General features: G+C 43.3%; 1 protein-coding gene across 1 annotated transcript in view; it reads right to left on the reverse strand.

The window, feature by feature from the left end:
• Window positions 1–24,721, reverse strand: part of NEURL1 (neuralized E3 ubiquitin protein ligase 1) — an 83,445-nt gene that overhangs the window by 42,738 nt on the left and 15,986 nt on the right. The window contains exons 2-3 of the mRNA XM_035547772.2: window positions 16,710–16,951; window positions 12,505–12,826 (exon numbers count right to left, since the gene is read on the reverse strand). Of these exons, the coding sequence (XP_035403665.2) occupies window positions 12,505–12,826; window positions 16,710–16,951 (564 nt within the window). The remainder of the gene's footprint in view (window positions 1–12,504; window positions 12,827–16,709; window positions 16,952–24,721) is intronic.

Here is a 24,721-nt window from a genome sequence, read left to right on the forward strand (position 1 = left end):
CATCGTTGAAGGATTTTTAGAATGACAGCAGGATATGGAGGCTGTGGCAAAGAAGAAAACATGATTACTGGGCTGGAGAGACTGACAGTGAGAAAAGATAAAAAGAAACTACATATACCATAAAATAATAGCTTGGTCAAGTAGCCGCCAACAGGAATATCCTCAGGAGGGGAGAGCAGTTGTGAGCTACTGGCACTGGTGGCTGCAAATATGTCTCAGATAATGCTTATGCCTGAATAGTGGAAGTTTTCAGGGGTGAAGAAGTTGTCTTCCTGGGACACTTTGAGAAGCTGCTGTCATTCACCACTGGTTTTCATCCTTCTGTTAAAGCCAGGCAGAAATTGCTACCATGGTTTGTCCAGTGGTGTCATTTACGCTCGTGCCAGTCTCAAAGATGGGCCAGGATTTTTTTTCCTTGCTTCTGTGGTTGCCACAAAACTTTTAAAGTTAATCAAATATCAGCTGAGCTCACTCTGAATCTAACTATGTCAAATCAGGCTATTTGAACTCCAACCACTTGCCTATAGAAATGATGCAGGTAGGCATAACTAGTTCTTTCTAAAGCCATGCTTGCAATTGATTTGCATTAATTTTCCAGTGTTCCCATTTGTAACTAAACCATCTGCAGAAAAGCACTGAACTCAGTACATGTATCTTAGAGGTTTTTGTTGTTGTTGTTTTTCTTCTTGACTGATTGCTGTAGAGATGCTACTAAGTAGAAGATTAGGCTCTAAAGTGCAGCTTGATAGACGGGAGTTCATCTGGCAGCAAATTCCACAGACAAAGCCTGAGGAGCGTGAAATCCCCATTGCAAACTACTGACCAATAAAAGATTCTACTCTCTCCTCACAGAGACTACTCACCTTCATTTAAAACACCCCCTTGATAGATCTGTCAATGTTCACTAGCAGAAGACTTCTATAATAAATTAACTAGATGATAAAGAGGGTTTTTGCACAAAGAGGAATAGGTGCTATCAAGAGCAGAACAGAAAGCCACAAATCTAATTTGGGATGTAAGAAACATCTGACTCAGATATTTCCCCATGGGTTGTTTTAATCCTGTCTCTTAATGATCCCTTTTATAGGGAGTGTGTCAGTAGTATGTACTTGACTCGATAAAAGAGCTGAGTTATCTGCAAGGAACATGCCAGGCATCCAAAGTGACCCATGCAAAATGGCTGAAACACTCCTAACACCCCAGAGCAAATGGCATCAAATATGCTGTTGAGAAAAAGGAGGAAAAAAGATAAAATAAAAAAAAAAGAAGAAGAAAAAAGCCTTTGGGTTATAAATTGCCGTCACAAAGTCAAAGCAAGACAGTGATTTACACATGTAACTTCACACCAGTGAGGAAACCAGGCAAGACAGGGATGGTATCCTGGTCATGGAGCTGTTCTTCCCTTCCTTGCCAATATATCCTGATCCTGCTTTGCCAAGCCTGCCCTTCCTCCCCTGCTTTCAGCCAGCAGTTCACCATTTCCATGCTTTTATCTTCTTGCCCTCCTCTTGCTTCTGGACCCCGTCTAAACCTTCCTGCACAGAAGCTAGCCATGTTTTCCAAGAACAGCAAGCATTGCTGGGAGGCAACCTCTCTACCTTTTCTCAAGCTGCTGCAGTACTTCCCAGCCTCAACCACTCATGCTCACCTCTCTCCTCCTGAAAGAGTCTTTACTTCTCAGGCCAGAAAAACCATTAAGCACAGAGCCTGATCCCTGTATAACCATTGATTACTGATTAACCACAGATCACTGGTTTTAACCTAGCAAACCCTGCACAGAACCTGGTAACAAGCAGATGGTGAAGAAAAAGATCCAGCAGGGCTCTTAAGCACATAGCTATCTTTAGGAATGTGAATTAACAGACTTACTCAAGCATATACTTAATTTCTGGCACACTGGACACAGACACATATGTGTAAAAGGTGGGAAAGTATTCAACGATCCTGTTGAACTCAGGTCCTGCAGCCTATGCAGTCTTCTGAGAAAATGAGAATGGGTTGGGAACTGTACACGTTTAAAACCTGCTATTTTACTTCCTTCTTGAATTTCTCCTCCATCAGCTTTCATCCATTAGCCTGCCAACACAGAGCACTCTGCCTTGCCATTTGATTGTTATTTAGGCTCTTTGGAGCTCATCCGTTTCACATGGAGCATTTATCTTTTCAGTCGCACATTCAAAACTGAAGCACTAGAAATTATAATACGAATAGTCATAATAGTGATTATGGCCTATGAACAAATTATTTATGTATTTCTCTTGAGTAAGCCAATTAGGCTGAGCTGAAAATGCCAGTCCCTGCAGCTCCACAGTGATATTCTCCATCAGTTCAGTTTTCTTTCCAACTGTTTCTAGCACCGACCTTCAGCATGAGGCCAATTTCCTTCCACCTGGCCAAGCAGTGTTACAGTCAAGACCTACAGCCTCTACCGTGTTAGGAATGGAGCGATAAAAAGTGTTTTGACAAATGCAGCACCAAGGCTCATCTCAGGCAGGAGCACACTCCAGTGTATGGAGTCATTGAATAAAATCTAGTTAGAACCAACCAGGCTAGAAATAGGAACAGAAAGCAACAGGACTGGTGTTCTTGTCAAAAAGATGCTTTCACTCAAATCATGCTGGGATAACAGAGCAGTCTGACGACGCCTGCGAAAGGCTCAGGAGGATGATTGGTTGCTACCTACAAATGCTGAGGAGATCAAAGAAAAACAACCAGGTAAATGCCACTACAGAATGAGGAGGAAACGTAAAAGTCTATACAAATACGTTGATCAAATCATCATCAGAATCCCAGATCAGGTAAGCTGAGATCATGGTGCTGAGGTCCTCCAGACCAGGGTGTGCAGAAAAAGGCAGGACGCTCTGCATTGAAGATTTCAGGGGCTTCAGTTCTCTCCATGCAAGATGCACAGTGTTTATTGGCATGGTACCAGCATGGCAATAGGATTACTGGATTCTAAAGACTTCTTCCCTAGAGCGGTCTTTATCCTCTTAAAAGAAGATGGAGCAATTAAACATTTTTTTTTCCCTGAAGAGAATTAATTGTCTGTGAAGGGTCACACCAGTGGCCAGATGCATCACAAGAGATTTTCATCTTCTTAAACTCACCAGCAACAGCTTGATTCAAGTACAAGGCTTGATTCAGTGGCCAACAATCTGATTTATCAGACTTAACTCTAGCTACAGACTAAAAAATTACCAGTTCCAAGTAAGTTTAATTTCAAACTCTAATAGGAGCAGATGGAAAGGGAATTTCTTTTGAAATATTATAGCAAAGCCCTTTAAGATCAAAATGATACTGATGCAACAGAATCAAAACCTGTAAGTGACTGGACATACTGTTCTAGCCTGTGTGTACGGAAATGCTTTTTATAAATTTTGCATAGTTCTGCCAACAACCTGCTATAATACCCATGGCAGTACAAGGAAGCACTTACCAAGCACACCTTAGTAAAGAGATATTATTTTCATCAAATGACACAACATACTGAAAACATACAATAGTGCCAGAAGAACATATTATGATAATTTGATAAAAACAGCGTGGTAGAAGAATGCAAGGTGCAGATTACCCTAAATGTCTGAGCAGGACAAAGGAGCCCAGCATCTCTCTGAGAACAGCACCTTGCAGGATCACCTGCAGCCTAGGCAGGACTAATGTAACCTCTGCATTGAAATCAGAAGTAGGTTCGATGCAGGTAAAGAATCTTAGAGAAAGCTCGACATTAGACTAAACATGGAAGGCAGGAGAAAATATCACCTGTACCTGCAAAATTTTCTTTCCAAGAGGACCTGGAGAGCTGGAGATACTGTTCCTTGCGAGAGACAGGACACTGGATTCAATGGACCTTCAGCGGCCCAGCGTGTGTCCCAAGCTAAAGCCAGGAGTAGGAACAAGACCACAGCAAGCTCCAGACACATGAATGGTACAAAACCAAGGACCAGCTAAGCCCCAGGCTCTGTCTTCAGCACAGAGCAAAGGAGATTTGCAGTGAGAACACACACGCTTGGGGCAGCACAGGGATCTGTCCTCCATGCACACTCCCAGACCTCCCAGGCCCTGCCCCAGAGCACTGGCACTGCCTTTGCATTTGCCTGCCCTGGAAGCACCACTGAAAATTTCACTGTTAAGAAATTCTTTCATCTGACTCAATACATCTTTCATCTAGAAAACTCCAAAAGTTGCACTTTATTGTTTGTACAGACACAGCCACATGAATTGCATTTCATACACATGAGGATAGGGTCACATCCAGCTGCTGAAGAGAGAGGCTCTTTTTGGTTCATACCTATGAAATCCCAATTAATTTCTTTGGAATAAGTGAACAAATGGGTCATTCTAGCCCATCTAGCCTTATTAGCCTGCTGATTTAATGTGAACTTGGTGTCTAAGGCCAGTTACTTGCAATGCGTATCAGGCACGCTTAACAGATAACTTTTTGGTGGAAGAAAGCACCATAATTTAGCAAGGGTTTCTTTGAGAGCATGGTTTACCGAGTTTAATGCTGTGGCACCAGGCACTGTGTACTCAGCTGGGCATTGCTGCATCAGCCCTTTGGTGCTGGAAGGGCAGCTTGCTGCTCAATGCTTCCTCCTGCCATCAGGGCAGATTACCCGTGACATGAGGGTGCAGAACCAAGTTGTTAATGAAAGAGTTGGGTCTACACAAGCAGATGACACCACGTTTTTGCCATCTTTCAGACACCTGTGAACAGTTACACTGGCACAGACCCCTGGAGGCTCATTTCTCCTGACAAGGGTACTTGGAAGGAGAAGCCCTGGCTTGAATCAGCACAGGTTCCCTTAGTCCAAAACTCCTTTGTTTTCTTTGGGACAGGCCAGGCAAGGTCTGGAGGAGCTTCTGTTGCTTGGTGTTTGGCCAAAGAGAAATGATGAATAAGTAAAACCCAGAGGTGAGGTTCTGCTCACAGCATAGACCCAGAGCAACTCCACAAAGTGGCTGCAAGCTGGTAAAACTGGTCAAAATGGCTGGTAAAACAGAGCAGATTAGACTAAGGGTAAGCATTTCCAGACTGAGCCCAATAACAACAGTTCTGCTTAAACAGCCTGGGAAAACAAATGGAAACTTTGGATTATAATGCAAGCTCATTTTTAGCTCTGTTGCTGATACAGATGGAAAAGGAGATTTAATTTTATTAAAGGTGTCAAACTTTTTTTTTAATAACCCAGACACCTAGAGGGATAATAAAATCACATCCTCTGTACGGTGAATTGCATGTTCAGCAGCTGTGATACCAATTAGATGCTGAAATGATGAAGTACTTTCTCATGCCAGTGGAGACATACAGTACAGAGCCAGTGTTTAGTTTTATCATATAAGCAATGTTTAGCCATCATCTGTCATACAGACTTAGGGGAAAGGGCCTCCTCAGCTGGAACAGCTGGAATTGCAAGATTAGCTCAATAAATTGTTTTTCTTCTACCAGATCATCTATCAGTTTATATACATAACTCACCTCTAGTTTCAACTGCCTTCACTGGAGAAAATGCACACTTTCTGTCAAGCTATAGCTTTATGAACAAAGAGGAGCTAGCTTTCAGCTTTTAAAGACAGGGTTTATGAGGTTTAAACTATTTTGCTGAATATTTTTGAGGAAGGTATTAAGAAAGATGCAAAGATTAATTCCCTGTACTAGTACGTTCTCTCTACCTTTCTTTTTAAAGACTCCTCTCACTTCCACAATTACAATAGAAACCACATCAGACCAACCAAGGAAAATGCAATCATATGCCACATAAGTAACAGTTAGGAGAATATATTTTCTTTAAAAAAAAATAAATAAATAAAATATTTTAACCTAATGGTTTAAATCAAAATACTAAAACCTCTGCTAATGTAAGTAATTCTTCGAAATCTTTCCCAAGAGTACACACTGCTCCATTCACAGCGTGTTCTTATTCTCTAAGGCCCTGCCTATTCTGGAAACTTCTACAACGAACAAGAGCTGTGTAATAAATTCTGCATATATTCAATTATTCCAGTAGTTTATACCTCTAGTGGATGTAAAATAAGGTCAAAGCACTTCTAATTGGAATCACTGTTTCCAGACTACAGCTTCCATACTTCTGCTAAAAAATAACAACACTTAGCAAAGGCAAGATGAACTTCTCAGTGAAAACCAGATTATTTACCTCCTTAAAGCAATAGCCAAATCAATTATGAAAACAGATATTTAATGTGAAGATATCTTTTTTTTTAAAAAAAAAGGGGGGGGGGGAACAAAAAAAACACACAAGAGCTTATCTTTGCAGTGTCATTATCTGACTACAGCACCCACATACCCATGGTGTAAACACCACTTAAAATTGTCAGTTTTCCGTGCGCTTTTATGGGTACAATGGAAAATATTATTATATAGCCTTTCTTGCGAACGTTAGGAACAATATTTCAGCTTAGCAGAACTAAAGGAACTTGACAAAGCACAGAATTTATTTTCCACTGATCCTGCTGTCTTGTTAGAGTCTTCATTTTTCTCAGTCTGGACAGTAATAGCCAGGCTAATCCCTCTCCCATTTATTTCTACCCAGGTTCACTTGCAGGTTCTCCTTACACCAATGTGAATACAATTTCTGGTGGTGTACATATCACCAATAGACCGTTATGTGCCAGGTTTTGTCCTTTCTGTTCCCATTTAGTAACGTTTTAGCTCCCTGAGCAGTCCCGCTAAGGAAGAGGCAGTTTGGGCCAAAACAACAGGTACACCTGTGAGCAATGGCGATAAAACAGATGTAATTCACCACTTTGAGGCCGAGGCAAGTCCGAAGTGCTGATCCCTCGGAGGCTGTGTTTGCCTTGGCGCCTGGCTGTCCCAGCTCGCTCGGAGGTTGCCGTCCAAGCACAGAGCCTGAGCTCCCCAGGGCTGCCAAGGCACGTGGCAGGAGCGCGGCACGCAGGGGCCATGTCACACGGGACCCTGGGGGGATGCCAGCACAGGCTGATGTGCCCAAATTCTCTGCTGTTTACCATCAAAAGCAAGGAGAAGGAAAAAAGTCACTGTATTCACACAGCCATGATGAGCTCGGGCTTGTTTGAAAGGGCCATCCCCAGCAGCCTCATCGTTGTAAGCAAGACAGACAGACCTGGAGGACAGACAAACCTCCAGATACCTTTGGGTTAGCTGTAACTTTCGGGTACCTATCGCATCTGGAAAAATATATCCCTCCAGAGATGCCAAGGCAAAGCAGGGATTGATTAAAACAGCAAGAGATGAGTTATTTATTAAGCTGTTTTCACATTTTTAGCAATGTTAGAGAGCTTCCTGCAGCTGCCATAGAGACAACAGCTACAGACAATAAAACTTTATGAGCAATTTAAATTCTCTCTCCCCTTAGGAGATGCGGAAAAACAATGACAACTGACTGTTTGCAGGTTGCATATATCTTGCCTTCATTAAGTAGGACTCTGTTTAAACACATATTATTCTTTTCCATCAGATTGTCACAGACTTCCACAGAGAGGGTAAATAGTTTATAGCTTCCACTTTCAACAATGCACTGTAAAAATACACTGCAGTCAGATTTGATTATCCAATTTCATTTAGTGCAAGCCACTCTCAGCACATCAGCGTGCTTATTTGCATGTTTCAGAATAGCAACAGAAATGGATTACCATGGGCAATGGAAAATAAGTTTTTGCACATGGAAAATAAAATAGTAATAACCACATTGTAAAATTACAGATGCGTGTGATAAATCAGTTTTAGCCTCAGTCTTATACCATTCACACCTGAAATTTGTGCATAAATCCACCTCATTTGAGACTTATTTAATGTTTCTTCTAAAGGTACCCTGGAGCTCAAGATTCAATTTACCTAAGAACTGACATGGGTAAAAAAAGAAAAACATGTTCCCTTCCTTCCCTACAAAATGTGCAATTTCCTTGTCAACTGTGCACTAGCTTGAGTCTCAAGATGGGTAAATTTCCATGCATGATTGGTTCACATTTTGACTTTTGTTACTTTGCAAGCAGTAAGTGATAAGAAGCTAGGAAGGAAATCTGGAGAAAGAAAAGATTTCTTAAATATCTAATGTAAAATACAGCACTGCCAGTTAATTCTAACAGAATCTGTATACATATTTGTGATTGAAGTATATATTTATACTCTCTACTTCAGGAGAATTTAATTATTACATTAAAATTTTCCTGGTTTACAAGGTCTTACTAGATTATCACTTATTTTATATTTACAAGAGATGGTGAATCTTTGCTTTTAACAGGTGCCTTTCAGTGTGCCAACCTAAACAAAATTACCCATGATTTTCCAAGTCATTGCTGGTAAAAGACCAAGATGACTTTGAAATACTGCCTGAAAGAAAATACAGATGGATGGGAGAAGAGCATGAACAAAAAAATAAACAGGAAAGGTGTTTGTTTACTGACCACACTGGTAACAAATGGGATGAAGAGGAAAACCAATAGGTTGTTCCTCATGTTACAACACGGAAATATGGGAAAAGTAGGGCATGTACTGAAATTATAATTTCTTTGCAGTCCTGTTTCTGTATTTTTAGTGCACATCTGTTGTGCTTTGAAAGAAGAGACACTGCTTGTACTAGAAGATTTCCACAGGTGCCTTCCAATCTCAACTGTTCTGCGGTCCTGCACCACAATGTTACCATCAATGAAATGGGGCAATTTTCATAAAGGCAGAACATAGTGAGTAAAGCTGAAACTCCCCACTAATAGGTACAGAAAAATGCTGAAAACACACGTTATTAACTTGTGCATCACTGAGGAAAGTTGCTACCTTTGTTGTCCTGCACTGAATCTGTAGAAAGAGCACATGAACATTAGTTAGCCTATGCCAGGCTCACTAGCCAAGTGCTGGAAAGAAGCAGGCTAATGTGAGACACCACCATTTGGTTCCCATGATCTGCCATACTTCTTCCAAGGCTCTGAAGACCCCAGGAGTTAACAGCAGGCCCCTTCCTTCTCTTTTTTAATGCTTTATTATAGCAGTGAGGCAGCAGACTGCTTATATCCCATCTTTCTCGGACTCTTTTTAAAGTGTGAATGAGCATGTGTGTATGTTGGAGTGATAACATAAGGCTAAGGCACATTTCTAGTAAATATTACTTTAAATTATCCTGGAATGTAAAAGTGCACTTGTGCAAAACTAGCTGCCCAAAAAGGGAAGCAAAGCTGTAAACTATCCTGCCTGCAAGCTGGGCATGTCAGCAGGAGAGTGTCACTGTATAAGGGTATGTTTACAGGTCACTTAAGCCTGCATCGAGGCTAAAACTCATGAGCCCTATAGCACTGAACCTCCATGCACTTGACTGCAACCACTTCTCCTGTGTGGGCCCTTACATAGTGGCAGGAAAGCAGCCGAGACCTTGTGGTCATAGGAGCACCAGCCTTCCGGGTGAATTTAAAACTTTTCTTCTATATAATGTGGGTAGAGGTGAGAAGAACAAGGAGCAGCCTCCCACATGACTGACCGTATGAATGGTGAACCTCATCACCAAAGCCACCTTCAAAGTAGATTTAAGCTGGTCTCTCATTTAGACTTGTTCCAGCAGTGACAGCCAAGACATGGTCCAAATTCAGTTCCTTGATCTCCCTTTGGCTGAAATTCAGTGAACCATGCAAACCATTTTTACCTGTTTCAAAACAAAATCAAGCAGGCAAAGAAGCTGTTTAAAGGACTCTGCTTCTGAACCTACAGTGGGGGCATTCAGACCCAGGGACACCTGTGACAGTCACATATACTTACACATTGACTGCAGCAATTAAGTGTGTAATTAGCAGTAGGGAAGAAGCTGTGGGTAAAGCCATAAGCACAACAAAACTAAACATTAAGATACAAAACAGCTGCTTCTCCTTCATCCACTGGCACAATTTAGTGATGCCAAATGCTGTGCAATACCCATGATGCTGATAGGGAGGTGAAGAAGAACTGAGCTGGGCAGCACAACAAGGCTGATGGCATCCCTGAAGTGGATGACACTGCTGTATAACCTCCAGCAAAACTTTTACCTCTCACAGCCTTTGGTCCCCCTTTTGCCCAGGTTTGTCTGTATTAAATCTGTAAGACAAGAGCAGTCTCACTGGACTTGGTCATTGCCACGCTTTGCTGCATCCCTAATTTTGGCTGGGACTATTATTGTAATGCAGATAAGAGAAATAGTAAGTTTTGGAAGTTGACTTTTGGGGATGTAAATGAATTTCCCTGCAGAGTGGGATCTTGCAGTGACTGCTGTACATCTTTCCCTGGGACAAGTCTGATTTTGGAAGTAAAGTTCCGTATTGGGAGTGGGGAGGGAATAATTCTGCAATAAACAGAAGGACAACCACCACAAATGGTAAAGCTTTTGGTCAGATTCCTGGGTGAAGCACACATAAAATCAAATGGAGGCAGTGCAGAGGTGCAGTGTGACACTGCAACCCTACAGTCTTTAGGAAAACAATGAGGCTCAAGAACAAGGAACACGTCAAGGGGGACAGAAGGCAATAAATCATTGAACTGGAATCTGAAATGCTGGGCTGTTCTGTTCAGCATACCACTCCAGCATCTCCAGCCTCTATCACATGCCCGGCATGCCATAACGGTCTGAATTTGACCATATGTTTGTAGCTAAGCTATGAAATTCATTTGTCAAGTCCCGGGAGTTTTTGGCAAGTTGTCCCATACTATATGTGTGGTCTATTACACTAACACACGCGTGCAAAGCTTTGCAGTGGGTATGTCTATATGATCCAGAGGCAACGGAGCTGATGATTTCAGTGCTCTGATTTTTAGTGCTGTGTAACAATGAATGAAGATAGAGAGAACTCAAGCCTAAGATGTTTCAGCACAGTTGCTAGGACTAAAGCCTGCTGAAGGCTGCTGGAACATGCTATAAATATGTATCTGAGCTCCACGCCAACTGTGTAAACTCAGAAGCTGCTTGCTTCATTCAGAGAGTTTATACCCACCAGAGCTGCAGTGAGAGTTCAGAGCCTGTTAAAATAGAGGCAAAACAGTGGCTGGCAAGAGTCACATTTTCCTTGTGAAAAGGGATGTAGAAGATGCTAGGACAATGCAGGGGTGGATGACAGATAGGAAATCATTTCTCGGGTGTTTTGAAAGGAAACACATAATCCAGAGTTATGGGCCCTCATTAATCAGGCAGAGGAGTCCTGAGGTGCCAAATCTCGCAAGAGCAGCCCAGAGAACTTTGAGTCATTCGTAAGCTCTTCCTAACTGAATCCTTAATGTGACATTTGCCCAAATTCTAGATCCCAGTTCAAATATCACCTTCTTGGCCTAAGAATGGTTGCCTAGTGGCTCTGACTCAAGCTGATTCACAACAAAAGATAAATCTTTCTACTCCTAAAAGGAAGCAAAAAGCTGTCGAGAAATCCCGACATTCCTCTGCCTTGTGCAATCTGGGGCCAGTAGTTTTTGCAACAAGACGACAGTCCCATTTCTTCATGTCCTCAACCAACATGCCTCTTCCAGGCTGTGTAGGTTGCTACGGGCAGCCCTACCACCATATTTCTTAGTACCAGTGCAGAAAGGATGCAGAACTGTCAACGTGAGGCTTCATTAAAGTCCAATATATAGCATAAAGGTGAGAGGGCTTGTTGTTTTAAAAGAGATTAGCAGGCTGCATGAAAGAAAGAAACCAGGATCTCCCTCAATCTAGCAGTATCATCTAACTAACTTCAGCTCATGCTGGATAGCAGCTACCATCTAATGTTTTTCTGAAGTCAAAACCACACCCATGAAGCTGCTGTTACATGGTGAAGTGCTGTGATTTGCCTCCCAGCAACACCTCAAAGCCAACTAGGAGGCTGCATGCTGACACTTCTGGTCCCCACCAGCCTAGCAGACCATTAAGTTGGGTCCTTGGAGACTCTTTCCAGTTTAAGATGTATAAACTCAAATACCCCAAACCTTGCCAAGACTGCATGCCTGGGGTTAGACCGAGTCCTCAGGAGTGCCAACAGCCTCCATTTTAGGTGAGGATGGCAAAGGACACAGATACTCAGCACTCCCCATCCTCCAACCCCAACTGCATTTCTAATCCTCTGGCTCCAGATCATGAACGTAACTCCTCTGTTAAAGCAACCTCCTGGCAAAACCAGCCACAGCTTCTCCCAGGTAACCTGGATGATATCCATGTTTTAAATCTGTCCACTAACCCAGCCAGAAAACCACAATAGCGCCATCCAGGCAGGAATTACCCATAAAACATAAAATGCATTTCCCCACTTCGGCACGGGGAAAGCATGTCAGACAAAAAGAAAGTTTTGCAAGGTATGTGCCACACTCCAGAAGATGCTCGGATAGAGCGTAGTTGGCACAACATCTCTGAGGAGGAATCCACTTACAGATGGCTGCTAGTGATGCACTGTCACAGTTGTTTCTCCCCTCCCACTGGTGAGGTATCTATGTGCTAAGCTTCAAACACCCACTGGGGTGGTGAGATACTGGAGGGAGAATAGAGACATCTCCATGTTGCCCCTGGGCACGAGCCCAGCTCACGCAGTACTCACCTAGGAGCTGCACCCCGCGGGTCAGCCCATAGACGTCGATCAAAGCCCAGAGGGGCTCTGCTGTCCTCACCCCACTGAAGAACAGCATCGCGGCAGAGTCGTTCACCCGATAGAAAACCCGTCCCTTCTTGTCCACCCAGAAGGCGATGATGTTCCCCTCGTTGGCAAACTCTTCTGGCAGAGCCTTGGCCCAGAAACCGCTTTGGGAAACCAAGTCGGGGCACGCGTACTTCGGCAGGGTGTCAGGGTTAATCCTTGATGGATCCTTGGAAGTAAACCCGATTCGAAGAGCCCCACTCCAGCAACACTGTTTTTTAGTGATCTGCAAAAACAACAGCAGCAATAACAGCATTTGGCACTCAGACTTCTATTTACACACTCCAGGCTCCATGCCATCAAGTATCAAAGGCCACTGTGCAGATAAACCCACCAGATTTAGGAAACTTCTTACCCAAACATCGCTGCGGATATCTCATCTGCAAGTAGCAATACTGAACACTTAGGATACAATGCACATATTTTAAAAAAATATTGCATCACATCTATGGGGAGAGATGAAATGTAATTACAGCTGCATGATGACTCACTTTTATTTCTAGGATAATTCCTTTTGGCCTAAGAAATGTCCTCTTGCAAAATGTGTCAAAAAAATGGCCATAAGATCTTTTATCTCAGCTGAGGCAGCACCTGCAGCAGCAGAGCTGTTCCCCCGTGGTGCTTGGATGATGGGGTTTCTCAGGACCTGAGGGAAAAGCACTGGCTCCAGAATAACAGTCACTACCATAGGGTTTTCTGGGTTTTCCAGCCAAGCTAAAGACAATCTCACCCCTCTTTAGCTTGTCAGATTGGATGAAATCACAGCTTTGCACCAGAGAACTTGTGTGTGGAAAAGCACAATTTACAGTATTTAGCAATATTTAATAAACAGTTTGGGGACAATGATAGATGTTGTCTTACAAGGGAGGAAAACCTATTCACTTAAGCTGTGAGCAGTGGTTTTCAAGATATGTGGCGCTCACCTATACCCACCCTCCAGCTCCCCATCATTTTGTGGTTACTTAGTGTGTCTGAAAAACACACTAGAAACATTTGCTAATAAATTTTGGGTTACTGCATGCGTCATACCCACCCTTCTGCACCTCAGAGAGAGCGGAACAAAGGCTCAGAGATGCCTCCAGAGCCACCAACTGCTTCTCACCTGAACTGGGCCCTGGGCTGAAGAGGACAAGAAGGGAATAGGCAGTGGGTCCTAAGCATGTGCAGCACACCCAGAACACCACCCAGGCACAAGATGTCCTTCTCCCTGCAGAAGGGGGTGATCTCCAGGGTGTCAGCAGGGTCCCCACATGGACACAATGCTTGCAGAGAATTTTCTCTCTCATATGGTTGTTCATTACGACCTTGCTGGGAACTGCTCCTCTCAAAAGCATACAGCCCATCAGCATCCAGACTATGAAATGAAGACCTGAGGATGCTGAATCCAATCCTTCTGCAGGGCCAGGATAGTCACTGCCTGTCAGTTGATGCATAATTAGTGTGTTTATTCGTGCATCAAACCTGCAGCAAACAGGACAGCACTTGACATAGCCCTCTTCCATCAAAGCCCAGGCAGCCTCAAGCAGTTTTACTCTTTGCTGCAGGACAAGAGCAGAAACATGAATAGGTACCACAGAGCAGATGTCTCACACAACTTGCTGCCTTACTGTAATTTCTCCCTGTGCCCAAGTGCTGATGGCTCAGGTTATTGGCAATGCCAGAGGCTAAACTGCCCAGGACTGCTGGATTTTGTCCTCAAAAGCCTGGCAGCAGCTCCTCATATGCCAGTGTTGGAGCCAGCAGCACAGGATTTTCACCAAGGGATTCTCTGAGACATTTTCTTTGGACTTCTGAATACTTTTGTAATAACATTTGTAAATATTGCATTTTTTCTTTCGCATGTTCCTCTCCAAGGCAAATCTGGAACATATGCCCTTGCGAGCACAACAGTCTCACCACAAGGTCATTGCTGAAAGCCTACATATTTCTGCTTTATTAAAGTGTCAGAGAAAACACCTCAGGACTTCAGGAAAAAAAAGTTACCAACCAACAGACAGTTCCTCAGTTGGGTGAGTGCTGCTCTTTACCCCTCCTCAACCCAGCCAAGCACCTAAACTGTTTACACAAAACAGCATCAGATACTCAGAGCTGCCCTCTGCCCTGGGAATGACACTCCTGCTTGTGGGACAGACACTGGGGTGGCACTACAAAGGACCGAAGCAGATTTGCTCTTTTATATCCCTGGTTGGGCTGGGATGGGATCACACATGTCCCCAGGGGAAAGGGGGTGGGTGGGGGCATGCATGTGCCAAAACAGGGAATATGCACGCACTCCAAGAAGCAGCCAGGATTATTTATTGTAGCAAATTTACTGCAAGCCCTAAAAGCTTTTGGGACTGAGATAAATATGGCCTCATTGTTATTCGTACAATTTACTCTTTCACAGTCTCTTGCCAATACTTTACAGCAATCACAGGCTGCATGAAGTAAATATTCATATGGTAATCTAGGCTGCACATGTTCCATGTATTAATCAGCACCTATAAACAGTTCTCAATACAGTCTGACCGCAGGCAAACTAATATCCAAATTAAAATCTAGTATAAAGCCTGCCAAGAATTAGACACAGCTGGACAAAGGATACACAGTTTTGCTAAAAAAGGCAATGGTTAATGATGGACCAGTTTCTCTCTTCAGCAGCCACTGCTAGTAGAAAAGCTTGGGAGGTCCCCTGAGTACCAGAAAGGGAGGAAAAGATGCACTCCACATCCAAACTGCTAAGCTATAGCTGCTTCTACAGACTCAGGCTCCCACTGAAGTGTTGGAAGGGACCCCACTCCCTATCAGTACCCTGAATTACATGGAAGAAACCAAACTGGGGCATGCATCTCAGAGGCAGAGAAAGAGGAAATCTTCCTGAACCCCATATAGTTCTGGCTGCTCGATGGGATTCCCAAAGCTGCAAAGAAATCTCAGAATAAAACCCAATAAACAGAATGAAATCTCCTGACCCCTTTCCTCTAGTTTTCCAAAGGGAGTTTTGATTTTGTAGGACCTGAACGACTAGGTTCGTGGCTAGTCTTTAGCTGGTAAGAAACACGAAATGTTTAAGACCACATATTCCACAGGCACACATAACAACAAGGCTTATGGACTTATCAGAAAAACAAAGGCATTTTCACATTTCCATCCATCCCTAGGGTACAAGTTCTGCTGAAGCCTGCTGATCACTCCCAGGAGGCCTTCCCAGTAGATTCAGCAGGAGCCCTGTTCATAAACCCGTCATGCAGAGATGAAACATTTGCATGCATATTCTTCACATATGTTATGCAAACTAAAATCCTAAAATATACAGTAATAAACAACTGAATTTCCTGAGATAGTTACATTGTTTCAGAATGAGAAAGAAATAATCCAGAACCTTTGCCTAAACCACTAAGCCCACTCAAACCTTTGATAGTGTTTTCAAAAAGGAAATGTAGCTTTCATCTCCTCCCAAATCATTTCTTGCAGTTGTTTGTCCAAACTGCTAGCCAACATGGAAGAAATCCCATTAGGCAATGTGAGGGAGTCCTGCTGTGTTTCCAGCCCGAATGGAACCAGTAAGAACTCCACAGGAGACGAAGCAAACCTGCTTCGGGATTTTCTGCCTATGGGCGTGAGCCTGAAATCGCTCTACATTTTTAAAAGAAAGCACCTTCCTCCTTTCTTGCTCCTTTGCTGGCTATAAGGGAAGAGGTGGGGAAGCCTAGCATGCTGCCATAGGTCCCAGCACATTGGGATCTCTAGCGATGGACAACAGCAGGATCATTCAGACTAGAGATAACTAGAGATACACCGAAGCTGCTGCCTCTTGGGATGAGCAATATGACCTTTTTTTCCTTGCTGTTTTCCAAGCAATCTCAACTTAATCTGCTATTCCTCATCTAACATCCAGACAAGCTCTCTTGGAGCATGGATTTCCCTTTTCTTCAGTTTCTATAGGGGTCTGTACTAATGGGTTTGAGAACTATGGTGACAAAAGCAGAAAGATTACAGACCTTTAAGGCCAAGATCTGACTACTGTGCTTTGTGTGGAGGGGATAAATATCTGCTATGAGCACCTGGTACACCCCAACAGTCATTCACAGTATCTACCATGCTAATAAGAGAAGGTATCAACCACTCACCTTAAGCCTGACTTGTTCGTAAATAACGATGGGCCTGTTGCTGAAGGTAATGGCGTTGCAGAAGCTAGCCTGGCGTTTCACTGCCTTCTGTGTTGTGTCCATGATGATCTGGGATCCCTTCGTGTGCGGATGGAAAAGCAGAGGGCTGATGGTCAGAGTTCCACACTGCGGGATGGGAAGGCAGTGCTTCTGCTTGTGGTGGCATCGGTGGGAGGAAGCTGGAAATGAGCCACCTATGGAATCTGAAAGCAGAATGAGGAAAAATAAAGTTTAAAATCCACTGTAATAAGTAAAACAAAAACTCTCAATGAAAAAAAAAAAAAGGGGGCGGGACTGTAGAGCAAAATGAAAGTCAGTCAACTCCCTTCTCTGTAAACTACTAGAGGTTTCTAGAACATCTTGAACAACAAAAGGCTACAGGAATACTGAAGGTTCCCATCCGGGCAATCTGATAGTACAGAGCATGACATGGAGAACACAGCTCAGCTGCTGAAATCAGAGGCCATTTTGAGGCCACACGTCAGAACACAAGACAAGAATCAGCTCCAAAACTGGACCAAAGCATGTGTGATATTTGCGTATCAAAGTTGTCCCAGTTAGGTGAAATCTTCCCTTTCTGGAGGACTCCCACCCACACCTTGACCATTTCTCCCACTCCTCCTTTGCAACAGTAGCTCCATCAATCCTTGTGCCCATTTGCCTTTGCGTGCTGTCCTATCCACCCTCACTAAGAGCCAGCTCAGGCACATACATGCCTAATTCATACCTGAGCACCACTCAATGATAACCCACCTGGATTTCTCCACCCACCTACACTCCTCTCTCCTCCACTGATGGGAACCTCAGCTGAGATCCCACTCGTCATGCACACTGTGCACACTTGCCAGCACACTATGACATGGCGAGGAAAGTGGAGAGGGAGCGAGGGTGTAAAGCAGGGAGGAAATTACATCTTTAACCAGGAGAGTCAGTGCACAACCAACACATTCACGACAGCAGCTTTGTTCATGAATGACAGGATTCATGAGTTTCTTTTCAATGGGGAGCCTGAAGCAGTTCAAACACAAAACAATCATTATACTGAACAAAAGTCATCTGCTTCCTTTTCCTTGTGTGCACAAACAAACTGCATTATGCACGTATGTTTGGGAGGAGATACTCATAGATTTGGAAACAGAGTACCAACAGAATAATGAATTATTCCATGATAGACTCAGGGATGCAATGAAAGCAATGTGACCTTAACGATGTGTCACTTTGCTTGTGCATGACTATACACTGGTTTAAAACTCTATTCCTCTAATGCACAAACTACATAAACTAATTATAAACATTCTTCATGCAAATTCATTGCTGACAGTTATGTCTTTATATAGCTACTATAAAATAATGCTTACACCTCTAACGTAACTCTTAGGAGGTAGAAATATAGCGCCTGAACCTTATTCCTCCCAGCCTTTAGGGCAGGCTGTAGCTACATGACATTGCAATGGTTCATCATCACAGCAAGCCTAAATAAGTAACAACAAAACTTAAAACGCTGATTTCTGATGAGAACATTTTGATGCAACTTCAACATCAGCCACTCCAGCTTTCTGCTCTCATTCTCTTGCGGTTCTGTTTCCCAATGCTATCCCTTCAGAACAGAGCAAAGAGGCCAGACAAGTGGTTTTACCTTGAAAAACTCTCATTAATACTTTAAGGGAGAGATGAACCAGCTGGAAGTGATTTGATGCTAAAAATTATGTGGAATATAAGACATCTTTCTGTTTCTCACAAGAGAAGAAGCAAACACCAAATATACATTCAATTCGAGCTAAATTTGCATCCAGACCTGAATTTTGTAGCTCCAACTTTTTGCTATCAGCCACTTACCAAAACAAACTTGTGAAGCACAAAGGCACAGACATTTTAACTTGTTTGCGTATCTCTGTGCTCTAATCTTACTGGATAATGTGGCTGTGATTACAACAACTGCTGCATCTCTCCCTAGGATGTGGCACCCTTTTAAAACATGGTAATGAAGTGACAAAAACTGCTCACAGCTTTCAAAACACACTCTGATAACAACACTACATATGTCCAGAGCATCTGCTGGAGCTGTGTTATGGAGCCTTAGGGTCCTGTCTGCCCCCACGGGAAAGATGTTAGAGGAATGCTTATTTTTTGTGACAGTCTGGCACTGCTGAGTGAGAATGGGTCAAACTCACCCTAGGCCAATGCCCGCAGGAGAAGTGCCCCTGTGCATACAGCTGAAACTCAGGACAACTACATCCTATGGGAAGGAAAGAAAACACCCAGGGAAGAGCTTCCTCAGGTGGAAAATGTGAATGGGGAGGAGACCCTTTCCTGCTCCCACATGCTCTCACTCAGCAATGACTCCCACTTGAGGAACACAGTTGGATAAGGACAGGAAACTATCTTAATTAAAAAAAAAAAAAGTCTTAATTTAAAACCAAAAATATTTGGGTTTTACTTTCACCTTACAAATGCTTGGAGAAGTTACAAAGCAATGGGCCAAATATGATAGATGCCTTTGCTCAGTTCTTCAGGACAGTATGCCCACTCCAAAAGGAGGATACACCATGCAAGTTCAGATGGATGGTAACACAAACACCAAAGACTGGACTTAGGAAAGGAAAGGGACACTTCTGAAACACAGTATGGTGATACATCACTGTCCTTGCTTGGCTAGCTAAAAATAAGTCATCTGCTTAAAGTTTTTTTCAAACTGAGCTTGACATGGACTCCAGTCTTCTCCCATTCACTTATTTAAATTACTACACATTTCAACATCCTTAGTTTTTGCTGCTAGCAATATTGGTACAACACATCTGAGGCCTTTGCAGCAGGTTTCAACTTATTTTCTTCATCTTCGTAGAAAAGAATTGAGTGAAGCTCACAAATCTGGAGTCTCAGCTGGCAAAACAGGCAAAAGTCCTTCTGGCATCAGAGAAATCATGTGAGGTTCCATTAACCGGAAGTCTGTCCCTAATCCTCCTCCTCCACAGCTTATCAGTCACTTACAAAGGAGAAGCGAAGTAATGGCTTCTAAGAAAGTTTGCAAACAAACAAGAAGGCTCGAATCCAAAAGCGTGTTCAAGGGCACCACAGGTTTCCCATACCACAACACAGCTGTAAAATAGCCAGGCAAAAAAACTTCCTCCTGACAAGTGGGAGTTGTAACAACGTGCCATGATCATGCAAAGAACTGGCATCTTGTGACAACAGTCACAAGAGCCAAGTCATGTCTGAAAACAGCCCCGGTGTCAAACTGCTGCAAATCTAGAGAAGTCCCATGGGTCCCCATACAGGTTTCCAGGTTTCATGCTGTGGGTCACAGATATCAGCATCTGCTCACTCTCATGGTTTTAAAGATCAGATAGGCTTTAATTTTCAATTCATGCTCAACAACAGATGCTGGTTGTACCATTTCTTTCGGTACTGGAAACCACGTGAAGCACTCCGAACTGTTTTGCCTTCAGAGGCCTAAGTATATCCTTTCTGGAGCCCAGGCTGTTTGAGGAAGCAGAATATTGCCCCACAGGTGGCACGCTTCTCCCTCCATGTGTGCTAGCTGTCCCTGGGCTCCGGGATCTCAAGGTCTGAGCAAAATCTGCAAGCCCTATAAAAGGCAGCATTGGATGTTCTCAGATTAGAAAATGCATCCCGAAGCCTGTTAGGGGCTTTCACCAGAAGCATTCATGCTCTGCAAAAATGAGACAATCTTAAAGGCTTGGATTTCTTAAATGCTGCAAAAAAATGAGTGGAGTTCATTTTTAACAAATACATCTTTTCCAGTTGAAAAAAAATCTTGACAGGCACATATCAGAATATTGTTAAAACTCATTTCAGACTGAAAACTAACTTCAAGGTGTTTAAGATTAACTTCTTTAAGCGTGTAATATGATTGGCATTCAGAGCTGAGTGAAAGAGAAAAGAACTTGAAACCAGAGCCCTGGGACTGACATGCAATACAAGTGGGAATGACAAATCCCTGTGTACCTGGGGAAGAGGAAAAGAGAAGCATGGGGTCGGTGACAGAGGCATGCCTGTCTTGCAGGCCAGTGACAGTGAAAAGAGTGGACAGGACAAAACACCACGTCATGAATCATAGACTCCTTTAGGTTGGAAAAGAACTAAAGATCATCAAGTCCAACCGTAAACCTGACCTACCAAGTCCCATCACTAAATCATGCCCATTAGGGCCACATCCACATCTCTTAAACACCTTCAGGAATGGGGACACCCCCACTTCCCTGGACAGCCCCCTCCAAAGCTTGACCACCCTCTCCATGAAGAAATTCTTAAAGAGAGAAAAGTGTTTCAATACTGTGACTTTATCAAAGGAAGACGACAAAGTTAGTTTTATTGCCAGGTGGCTGTACCATATATGTATTTTGAAGGATGGATTTTGAGAAGGAAGAAAAGGAACCACTGTGGGGAATGCAAGGGACAGAATTCTCTGGGGACACGAACAAGGTGCAGCAGGAAAGCCCTAGCCCTGAAAGTATCTGCACAGTCTCTCCAAAGGCATATTAATAAAGTTCAAAAGGAGAAAAACCACAATGAACTCCTTGTGCTAGGCTTTGCAAATGTATTCTTAAAAGCACTCTTCAAGATACGGTTTACTAAAAATAAACATTAGCTCAACACCATGGGAAACTGAAAAGGGTTGCAAGCCCTGTTTATCTCGTGTGCAGCCTGACCCTGTGCATGCGCACAGGAGAGAAGGAACTGTAAATAAGTGCAAACGAAAACAGCTTTTTTTTTTTCCCATTACATTTTCTTGAAGGAATAAGTAATCACGCATCTCCAGGCTATAACCAACTCTCCCTATGCCTGCTATGATGATAATGGCCCTATTAGATTACTGTCACCAGGTCAGCTACTGATCTTGGCATTACAAGATGACCAAGATAAACAACTTTGCTCTTCCACAAAGACAGACCACAGCTTTGCAGGAGTTGAGGCATGCAATGATAAAAATGCAAAGGGTTAATTCTTTAAGAGGAGTATTAAAATGCTTAAAAGGGGAGCATTGAAGCCAGACAACCTGAAATTGTACAGCATCTTCGGTTAAACTTTAGTAAATTAGGGACTTATCTACATGGTGGATTTGAGCCAGCAGGTCAGATCTAGCACTCCCATCCAAGACTACAAAACTAGTCAAAGCCAAAACATAACTTATTTTCATCTGTGCTATTTTAGCAGTGATGAGATGCATCAAGAGAGTAGGTCCGCACATAGTGTAAGATTTTCCACTTAAACTGCAAACTGTGAGACAAGAGACAGGTGCGGACAGACATGTACATGAAAGGAAATAATACCAGCCAGGGTGGGGCTTGGAGATGTACTATTTTTTTAATTATTTTTTCTTTTAAGCAACCTCAGTGAAACCCATTGAGCAACAAGTCCATGGCTACAACCTGAATCCTGGATGCAAGACTTTATGAGGGCTTGCTTCAAGGTTATAAGTTTTAGCAAGAGTCAGGAGAGTGGCAATTTTTATGGAGATTGAAAAAGGTCAAAGAGCCTAAGAGAGATAAAAGAGCTCTGTTTCAGTTCTATTAAGCCCATATTGTTTGTAATATTTTATTCAAAAAGCAAAAATAAAAATTAAAAAAAAGTCCTAGGGCAAAAATTTAGGTTGGCCAAAGGAGACTTAAGTACTACAGAGGAGCAGTAAATCTGTTAATTGTCTGTAGGAAAGTTACATCCGAACTAATGTTTGTGGTTGAAATTACCCAGAGAAAGATGAAGATGCTCCTGGGCGGAGCCTAGTGGAACCTCTCCTGGATGTGCAAAGAAAGGTGAGGAAGACCCTCAAAATGCAGGAGAGGCAGGAAGAGAGGAGGCAGGACGGAGCTGGGGAGCGATCCCAGAAGGAACAACCCAGTTGACAGCACCACGAGTGCTTAGCAATGCCAAGTACCATGAGGATGGTTCATTATACTCTTTTTTTTGTGTGTGAAGAAAATATGATATCAGAAGAGAGCTGTGAGAATACAGAAGTATTTCTATATGCATATAAGGCTGCTTAGAAGAAAACCCTTACCAGGAGAATTAATTTTTAAACTTGCCACCTTCAGCAATGGTACATGTAATCATTAACAATTTCTTGGCACCTAATAAGGCACTCTTTACTCAACATCTCCCACAGTCACTTGGAGCAATTCAGCCACCCCCATCACCAAGAGCTCCAGCGCCGTGCTGCTTTCTGTGGGCACAGCTGCCTTTGCAGGCCCCCTTCTTGCCCTCTCCCCATGCAACCCCCAAGCCCCCACAGAGCAGAAGTGCGCTGAGCACATAAGACAAGCAGGCACTAAGTCAGCAGCATGTGCTCCTGTTGGCTGTGTGAGGAAAGAAAAGGGCTGAGCAGCCCCCTGGAAAGAAGGTGGGAAAGGAGACAGAAAGGAGCCAGCGAGTGCGATGGTGCAAGTCCCTCCGTCAGCAGCAACCACACTATTTCCCAGAAGCTCCTCTGATTCTCGCAGGCAGGAGCAACTTGGGTGTGTTACCTGATTATTTATTCTGGGGAGACTATGGACTTCTGACTTCATCCTCCTTGTCCCAAAGATAAGTACATACACTGTTGGCCATAAGATTATAAGATTACATATGCTTTATGAAATAATCTCAGTTACCTTTGCTCCGCTGTTCCAACATATTAATGAAGTAACTACCTGTCAAAGCTGCTTTTCTAGGAAACGTTAACACATCATGGTCCACCTAGGACAATCCAGTATAATTTCCCATCTAACATAATTCCATTTACTCATTTTCTTAGTATAGAGCAGAGCTATGCATAGAGCACTTTACACCTGTATTAACATTGGAGATCCTCCTAATTTATAATAATATAAACTAAGCCTAAGTAGATTTTATAAACATTTAACTAAGAGTGATGCTGCAAGATTAGGGCCACCAGCATCTCTGCCCATCTCTCTAACCTCACAGGAGTGCACATCCTCTGATGACAAAGACAAGTTCAGCTTCTACTTTCATCCATGCCCTCCCATTGGACTGCCAGGAAGCAATACAGTGGCTCCTTACATGCTGTCCCCAGGCAGCAGGTCTGCTCACCCCTGGGCTAGAGAGGCTCCAGAGATGGTTTCCCTGTTGTTCTGGTTGAGAAAACAGCGTTTTGCCCTGCTGGCAGCAGCAGTGCCAGCTCCTCGGGGAGCAACTGGGCAGCTAGTTGCTCAGCTTTTCCCCCAGAAAAGTTGTGGGGTCAGAAGACTTTTTGTGTCCCACATGGAGGTGGCCAGCATGCTGCTGCCCAGGAAACTGCCAAATGCAGTCTGCTGCCATAACAAATTTCAGCCAAGGTTCTAACCCACTCACTGTTTCTCTTAGATGGAGCTTCTAAGGGTTCCAGACACACATCTGACCATCGCTGATATCCTGGCAGTCCCCGAGATACTGTTCAAATTCCCTGGAGTCACGTTACACTGCAGGCATAGCCAGAAGACACTCATCCCAAAAAAAACACATTGCATTGGTTTTGAACCAAAGCATCTTTCCCGGTCTAGTATTTCCATCCTAGCATAAGGTGCTTTTTCCCTTTCCCTCCTGCAATGCCGGGCACAGCTGCAATGAATGGCGAAGCTGCTGCCCAGAGGTAGCTGTGCTTCGCTGCACAGCCCACAGCACGGCCATGCCTGGAGGGTTAATGACAGTTCACGCTGGAAAGAAGTAGCTGCATAAAAGCAGAGCCCAACTGCAAATATTTTATGGCCATGTAGTATTTCCACGGACTACAAATCAATGTAAAAGATGTTTTCTTCAAGGGGCCTCATATAGACTGTGTTTTTAAAATGCATTCCCTCTGCTAAATATAAATCAGTAAGAGTTTTTGTTCTTCCAAAAGATTAACTAGCCTCAGTATTTTGGGATCTAATTCTGGAATACTTGTAGATGTGCCAGCATTCTCTTCCAATTTAAATACTTTAATGGAAAGTCTATCCTGGGCACACTTTCCATGTACGGTGTAACAGCTTGGAAATCCG

Source organism: Cygnus atratus, chromosome 7 (assembly GCF_013377495.2).
Source record: "Cygnus atratus isolate AKBS03 ecotype Queensland, Australia chromosome 7, CAtr_DNAZoo_HiC_assembly, whole genome shotgun sequence".
NCBI classification, from domain to species: domain Eukaryota; kingdom Metazoa; phylum Chordata; class Aves; order Anseriformes; family Anatidae; genus Cygnus; species Cygnus atratus.